The sequence below is a fragment of the Gouania willdenowi genome, chromosome 7 (genome assembly GCF_900634775.1).
Source record: "Gouania willdenowi chromosome 7, fGouWil2.1, whole genome shotgun sequence".
Classification (NCBI taxonomy): Eukaryota; Metazoa; Chordata; class Actinopteri; order Blenniiformes; family Gobiesocidae; genus Gouania; species Gouania willdenowi.
Genome location: NC_041050.1, coordinates 11,377,930 through 11,386,344, shown reverse-complemented (window position 1 = coordinate 11,386,344; position 8,415 = coordinate 11,377,930). Strand labels below are relative to the sequence as shown.

At 36.3% G+C, this 8,415-nt stretch overlaps 1 protein-coding gene across 4 annotated transcripts; it reads right to left on the bottom strand.

The window, feature by feature from the left end:
- Nucleotides 1-1,663: 1,663 nt before the first annotated feature.
- On the bottom strand, nt 1,664-7,202 carry asb14b (ankyrin repeat and SOCS box containing 14b). 4 transcript variants are annotated; one of them, XM_028452267.1, is made up of 10 exons: nt 7,138-7,202; nt 6,701-6,825; nt 5,772-5,824; nt 5,550-5,681; nt 4,993-5,478; nt 4,717-4,885; nt 4,245-4,640; nt 4,106-4,154; nt 2,447-2,600; nt 1,664-2,349 (listed from the first exon to the last, which is right to left on the bottom strand). In XM_028452267.1, exons 2-10 carry the CDS (start codon nt 6,823-6,825, stop codon nt 2,174-2,176), a joined length of 1,740 nt encoding a protein of 579 aa, XP_028308068.1. In that variant the 5' UTR covers nt 7,138-7,202; the 3' UTR covers nt 1,664-2,173. The 4 variants fall into 4 exon arrangements, with proteins under 4 accessions (XP_028308068.1, XP_028308066.1, XP_028308069.1 ...); XM_028452266.1 differs by having other exon boundaries at nt 1,665-2,349; nt 4,106-4,640; nt 4,993-5,238; nt 5,320-5,478; XM_028452265.1 differs by having other exon boundaries at nt 4,106-4,640.
- Between the last annotated feature and the right edge of the window lie 1,213 nt (nt 7,203-8,415).

The following is an 8,415-nucleotide window of genomic DNA, read 5'->3' as shown; positions in this document are numbered from 1 at the left end:
TAAGAACATTAAAGTCAGCAAAAAAAAACATTGAAAATCATTTAAAGTCATCAACAAACACATTACATCAACAACGTGACCAAAAATCTCCCTCTCAATCTTACTCAGTAGTAAGTAAGAGCTCATAGGAAGATGTTGCTGTGTTTCTGGCAAGAGTGCCAAAATATGACTTGTACCTGTAGTTTCTCTAGCCCAGGCTAAAATATATTTGGAACTTTACTCTGACGGGAATTTTGACATGACAAAACAAGGCTTGTCATCTGCAGAAATCTCTGCACGCATACTAGCCAAAGAGGAGGGTGAAGAGGTTTTTCTGTAATCATGTCCTGAAAGCAGCTGAAAGTCCTACACAGCTCTTAATGTGAACGGCAATCTCCAATCATACAACATGAAAAAAAATAAACAGGCACTTTTTTTGTCTTCTAACATTTCTTCTTCTTCTTCTTTTTTTTTTTTTAATCATTTTTTAAAAAGTTTTTATCATCCATTTTTTACCTTTGTAAAGAAAAGTGCCTTGAATTTCAATCTTAATTTTTTAATTTAAAATTAAAATTTAAAAAATTCCTTTTTTTTTTTCAAAATCCAATGACCTAAACATGCACTGACCCCATGACCGCTCAGGAGAGGACCACTGATAATCAGTGTTGGGTAAGTTACTCTAAACTTGTAATATATTACTACTTACTGGGATAAAAATGTAACATATTTGTATTACTGTTTTTAAAATGTAACTGAGTTACATTACTTTGAGTTACTTTGAGTTAGTTTTGGTCCAGAACACTAATTATATCACATTGATAGTGTTCGAATAACATCGGTCTAAGTTTTGTTTCAAATACTTCTGCTGTTTCAGAGCAGAAAGCTCTTTTTTTTGTTCCCCATAAGCTATATTTAACTATAATGATCATCTTTTTTTCCTCAAATAATTGCAAACAGTGAGAAAACAAAGCAAATATGCACTTAAATTAAATATAATATATGTAACTTGAGTTACTTTAATTGTAACTTAGTAATATATTACCACTTTTCCCATTTGTAATGAGTTACACTACTGAGTTACTTCAAAAAGGACTATATTACTGTAATATATTACTAAAATAATTTGTTACTCCCAACACTGTTGATAATGCTTTGCAGCAAGCTTAAGAAAAAGTAAACAATGAAAAACCAATCATCTACTTTTGCTGCTATTCTTCAATCTCCATCCCATTGACAGAAAGTGTTTGGATGAGGCAACATTGGTCAAGTTGTCCAAAAATGACATCTAAAAAAACTATTTACTTTAAATCTACTATATTTTTTGGTTAAATGTTTTATTGAAATTTTTTTTTTTTTTTTTTTTACGAGATTGCATAAGCTCCACCAAGGAACAGCTTCATGAGGACAATCCTGAACTTGAAATCGACTGTAGGAATGCTTGAACGTATTGTGACACCTTTTTACAGTGGCTGAAAACTGCAAAACTCATTTACAAATTCCACAACAAATTTACAATTTTGAAAAAAAAAAAAAAAAAAAAAAATATATATATATATATATATATATATATATATATATATATATATATATATATATATATATTTTTTTTTACATATTTAAAAATAAATACAAATAGCAAAACACTTTTACAAATGTTGAAACAGATTTACAAACGCACATTGTAATTGTAAAAGTGTTTCCATTTTTGCTCATTTGTTTTGACCTTTTGTAAAAGTGTTGCGGTCATTTGTTAATGTGTTGTGGTTGTTAATGTGTGAAAGTGTCTATTTGTACGGTTGCCGTACGGACAACCCCCTGTGCTATTGGTACGGTTACCGAAGTACATGTACGTAGCATCTTAGGGTTAGGGTTAGGATTAGGGCTGGTTATAAACCTATATCGCAACAATATTTAGGGTTTGGTTTAGTCTTTGTCACGTGACCTAAACTGGCTAATGACTGACCTATCGCGTGACCAAAACTGGCCAATAAGGAGCGCTGCATACGGACAGAATGTCGGTATATTGATACAGCAACCGTACGGATAGCCACTGCCAAATGTGTAAATGTGTTGTGGTATTTGTAAATGTGTTTTGGACTTCTCAGCCATCGTATTACGGTCTAATAGTTGAGGATGTCTTGGTATTCCACATCCTCCACAAATGTTTTCAAAAATAAATATGCAGAATATATGTTCATGAGTCAAGCGTGCTGCCTCTGCTGTACACATCATATTCTTTATAACGGATGTAATCTTTCAGCCTGGGAGGAAGAGGAAGATAATTAATGAAAACTGGAGCTCTCAATCGCAGGCGACGGAGATGCTCTCTTATTTGCAGCCGACAAAGGTGTTTCAGGTTTCGTGGATTCCCTGAGATGTAAGTAAAAAAAGAAACAGTCAAGTTAATTGTTCCAGATTAAGCGTATGACTATTTCTTACTGACCGAGGGAAAGAAACAGACTCTTACTTTGAATGTCACAGATTTCTGGCCATTGCTTCTGCTCCTGCAAAGTGTCTTTGAGTTTTGTGCAGAAGGAAATGTGATCGGTGTAGTCAAGCATGATCCGAACAACCTGGGCAGATAAGTGCTTCAGCCAAGCCACAGTTATCACCTCGCAGAACTGCACAGAGTGAAAGAAAGAAAGAAAGAAAGAAAGAAAGAAAGAAAGAAAGAAAGAAAGAAAGAAAGAAAGAAAGAAAGAAAGAAAGAATGAAAGAAAAAGCAAACAAACAAAAAGGGATTTGACACAAATGGACTTAACTTGAGTTCATGATTCCAAGCAGTGTTCATTTTGACAGGAAATTTAGATTTTAGTCGACTAAATCTGTTACAGAAATAGTCGACTAAAATATACAGTGTATGAATTCCAGCAAGTTCATTTTATCTTCTTTTTTGACAACTTTTGTTAGGAAAATTACATTGAAATTTACTTTAGTCTCCTGATATAGTTCTACTGCCAACTGTCAGTCTTCCTCAGGGGCGTCTGCTGATCGCTTTGATCTGTCTTTATGAGTTCTTTCTGGGCGTGGCCATGCATTTTAGATATAGTTTTCATTCACATTTATTTTCTGTAATTAGTTATAGGTCGTGTTCAAAATGGCATACGAACGTACTACTCCTACAAGATTAGTGTGTAGAGCGTTAATATTAGATGCCACATGGGTGTCTGGCTTTGATGCTATTGACCAATGCCTGATTTTCAATGCTTTTGACAGCTCTAATGTATGTATGGAATGTATGTGGGTATGTAGGTATAGATACTGTAGGTAGATGTCTTTATAAGTATGTGAACCGGTAGATGTGTATGTGGGCATTTATGTATGCATGTAGGTATATTATGCTCACATGTCATATACCTTTTGCTGTTGCAGCAGTAAATAAACTGAACTGAATGAGCAATAAAATTATTAAATAAAATAAAAGCTAGAATTCTGAAAAAAAAACAAAAAAAAAACAAGATTAAGTATGCGAGAAACAACCAGATGCTATACTATATCGGGACATTTTTTGAGCACGGTGGACACACGAGCCATACTCAACCGCCCCATGATGCATTGTGAGCGGAACGTAAAATCATCCTGGGACCGGCTTCAAGCTAAAAATTAAACATCTCCTTTTCAAAACAAAAGCTTCTCTTCTTGTCTTCCATTAGTTTTTTAACGCTTTTATAAATACCTGTAGGGCTTTTGTTTTGAAGTTAACCGTAAGTTTTGTCTGTAGCACAATGGCGAGTGTCCGAAAACTATCTGAAATGGAATGAAATGAGCACAAGTTGATATTCTACTTGGTCACTTTCTTGGTTAACATGCTTTCGGAACTTTCAAAGGTGGTGAATCAATGGAGATATTTAGCCTAAGTGTGCTCAAGGTTTTTGTCATTGTAGGTTTGAAATGCATCTTGGGAAACTTGGAAGTATACTTCAGTGGGAACGGTCATCATCCTAATCCTACTTATAGTATATATAGACAGTATATACAGTATATACAGTATAGTACTTTAGTATGCCATTTCGAACACGGTCATAGTCTCCTAATTGTCACTTAAAAAAACATAGTAAACGAAAACTACGACGAATATTTTTAGTCAGCAAAAATAACACTGACTCCAGGAAGGGCTGGGTCTCACCACCATGTCTTTGATGACAGAGGTCGTCCAGGGAGCGTAGTCATGGGAACTATCACCATAGGGACAATCAAAGCAGCGCTTAACATCATACCCATGGTTCAGAATCATTCTCATCATAACCTCGTCTTTCAGGGCGTACTGCAGCGCTGATGGGAAGTGTGTGGTGTTGACACGAGAGTAGTAGTTCACGTTTGCCCCAAATCTCAATAGGCTGTTGATCATCTCATAGTTGCCTTGTCTAAGAGCCACCTGCAGGCAGTTGATAGGGTCCTGGTTCACCATCGCCCCTCCTTCTAAAAGCAAGCGTGTGCATTGTAGATCATTGTTGGACACTGCGAAAAAGAGGGCCGACCTGCGCTCATCGTCGTAGTTGCGGCGCACCCTTGGGTGCAACATGAAGTTTGGATCATAGCCAGCTTGGAGCAAAATTTCTAAACAACTAGGATGTCCACCCGCTGCTGCAGAGTGAAGAGGACTCATCCCACTTTCCTTAACGGCCTCCAGCTTTGTCACGGGGATGAGTCGCTCCAGTGCCCTGCCAAAGAGTGGAACGGACAACAATTAAGAACACATTAGCTGAAGCCACATGAGAAAGTAGAGATGTTTCTCACAGTCTGTGTCCATGATAAGCCACTCGATGAATCGGCAGGTGTCCGCTGTGAAGAGGTATGTTGGGATCTGCTCCGTAGTCCAGCAGCAAGGAGATGATATCAGGGTTACCTGATGCAGCTGCATCAAATAAAACAGTGCCTGACCCTGATTCACTCCACACATGGGCCCCTAATGAGAACACAAGGCACTCTTTAATGCCTGATTTTGAATTTCATTTTGCTGTTTTTGTGCTTTTTCATTTTGCATACAACCCTCCCTTATGTATATTTGTGTACCTTTCTCCAACAGGACCTCCACCACATTGAGATGTCCATTCTGGGCTGCCAAAGACAATGGCGTTTTCCTTTTGATGTCACATGCATTTACGTTGGCACCTGATGCAATCAGCAGGTAGACAAAGTTCTCCAAACCTAAAAAGGCCGACTCATGTAGCGCTGTCCTGTTCAACGCTCCTGTTTGGTTTATGTCGGCATTGTAGCGAAGCAAAAGTGTAGCCAAGTCATACTGATCATTCAGGATAGCTAGGAATACAAAAAGAGTAGAAAGCACACTCAGAAACACTCCATTGTTGTTCTTTTTCCAAGATAGATCAGATGGGATACCCGCCACCAATGGAGAATCCTGCTCATCATTCTGGAGATCTGCGCTGCAACCGTTCTGTAACAGAAATGTTGCGTTTTCCCTGAGGCCGTGAAGCACAGCCAGGAACAAAGATGTCTCCCCTTTCAGAGTACGACAGTGGACTGCACCAGGCGGTGAAGCTGCAAATCCAAACGCCCAAATGCATCAAGGTCACGTCATAGAAAAGTGAACCACTTTAGCTCACATCTACCTGAGAAAGTCATCTCGAGGATTTTTCTGCTCCCCTGCACTGCAGCTTCGTGCAGGGGAATCCATCCTCGTTCATCCACACGGGACAAGGTCTCAGGTTGTATTACCAGTCGGTTCAAAGCTTCCTCATCACCTACACTCATAGAATAGTGACACAACAAAAAAAAGCAACATTCAGCACCTTTCTAGATCTGATCTGGAAGGTTAAACTTTATTCACCCACCTTCTTTTATCGCTTTGAATATCTCATCTGGGTCTTCACTTCGTTTCAAGTCACTGAATCAAATCATTTGACAATTAAAGATTTTAAAAGCCAGAGTAAAGCAAATGATATATGGTGCTACACAGGGTTGGGGTCAATTACATTTTTTTAATTAAAATGACGTCTTCAATTATCCATGTTAAATTACAACTAAATTATGATTAAGGTGACTGACGTTTTTTCCAAATTACAATTACAATTATTATTTTTTTCCCCCTGAAAGTCAATTACAATTACATTCACAGTTACAAAAGTTAAATTACAATTGGTCATAATCACTGAACTGAAATAAATAACTCCATAAAACCAAACCTTCCTCTTGTGTTAGCTTTCTGTTAGCATCTCTATAACAGTTCAGTTTTGACCCATGTCTTAAATCAGCTGTAAAATACACCAAAACATATTTTTTATCATCCAATTCGTTTTTTATCGCTTGGTACCTTGGTAGGCTTCTGATCCATGAAAATATAGGTTTTAATATTATTGGTATGGGCGTCTGAGCCTGTTTTTTTTGTCAGAATACCCCTGGATTTAAACATTTTTAAATGGTAAAATGAACTGTAAGGTCGGTAGTGATATTAAACATATTTTAATAATCATAAATTACATATGTGTAAGTAAACCATAGAACTTTAACGTGCATGGTTCCCCAGGTTTGTGTTTAATTCAATTGTAATCAACAGTTTTTTTTATTGAATTTACATGCCAGTTACACTTACAAAATCAATTATCTGAACTCAATTACAATTCAATTACGATTTCAACAGCAACATATATTTGCCAATTACAATTTTAGTGACAACTACGTCAAAATTGTAACTAATGATCAATTATGCGATTACAATTACAATTGACGCCAACCCTGGTGCTCCACCGGTGGATATACTCACCTTAGGTTTAATCCCTTGAGTTTCCTATATTGAATAAGACTCTGTTCTATAATAAATTGAGTTGCTTCGTCCTCATCCAGATCGTCTTCTGAATGATAAAAGTCATCCTCTATTTCCTCACTCATCTGTCAGCCCCAAAACACGACAACAATATAAAGAGGATTTGCTCTGGGAGCACACACACAGCCACACACACAGTAAACAAAACTCCAGAACACCCAAGCCTGAACCTCTGTCATTGCAGGGTGATTAGTAGAGGCAGTAACAGCCAAAAAATACATGAAGCATATTGAGTGAAAAGATATCAGCATGTCAAAACAAAAGCATTATGGATTTAAACTGCAAAGCAGCATCAGTAAGCAAGACCTTTGAGTTGTGGGATATTTTAAAATCTAATCAAATGACTGTAAATCCTGTTTTTACAGTGTAGAGTTTACCTTCAGTCAAATGAATATGCTGCTCCTGTCATGTAGCTGGGGGTCTCGTTTCTACCAGAACGCTCTGCAGCTATTTATATTACTCCAGCTATATATACATCAGATCACGAGGTCTAAACTTAATAGGCCTACCTGCCTGTCAAACGTAAGAGTGTGTTTTACATTGTAAAGTAGAAATCTCATTACTGTATGAGGTAAACGTAATAAATCATTGAAGAAATATCCTTTTGAATCTGTGAAATGCTGGTGATCAGCAAAGACGGGAAGCATAACTGTTACAAACTGCACCATGCACTATTACAAGCCTGCAAAGTAAATGTATTAAGTACTGTACTTGTGAAGTAATTTCAGGTATCTGTATTTTACTGGAGTATTATTTTTGAGGAATACGTACTTTCACGCCACTCCATTTGAAAGCAGTGTTACAGGTAAATATTTCGACTAAAAGTCTTTGTCACAGTTTTTGTCATCTGCATTTTATTACTAGACTATGAATATTTCTTTAAAAAAAAAATGTTTTAAACTAAATCGTGAATGTGGTTGAATTGGCAAAAAATAAGCATGATATATGATTACAAGAGGTTAAAAGTGACAATAATTGGTCAACATCTGTGATATTTGGTGGGAAAAGTGGTGGAAAGGGTTAATAAGTTTAAAAAATGTCTTGAAAGTAGAAAAAATGTGCAGAGAAGGCTTTGAAATTTGATGGAAAACTCCTAGAAATGGCATTAATGTAGCAAAAATGCACTAAGAAGAGCAAAAATATGTAAAAAGACGAGATGAAAATATGGCAAGTTTGGTGTAGTTGAAGAAAAATAGTAAAAATAAGAAAAAATGGGTTGAAAATGTAAATATATATTTATATTTTTAGTTTCTTAAAAAAATTAGGTCCTGACCCAAAGGTTGAACACCTGATTTATTATGCAATTCCCTTATTATTATTATATCACAACAATTGTAAATTTAGTATGAAACAATTTGCAGGAAAATGGGGTATAAAACCCCTTAAAAAATAAACATGTCTTGTACATCTTTTGTCTAGTGCTGCAACTCTGGTATTAAAATGATATATTTCACTAATAATAATAATAATAATAATAATTCATTTTAAATAGAAATCGCCTTTCGGGCCACCCAAGGACACTTTACAATAAAAAACAGAATAATAAAAACAGTGCACTACATTAAAAACAGTTTAATCCAAAGAAGAAGAGAAAATCAAATCAATGTAGCTAGGTCTGCTAGCTGCTAGCAGAGCAACCCTATTCCTCCATTCTG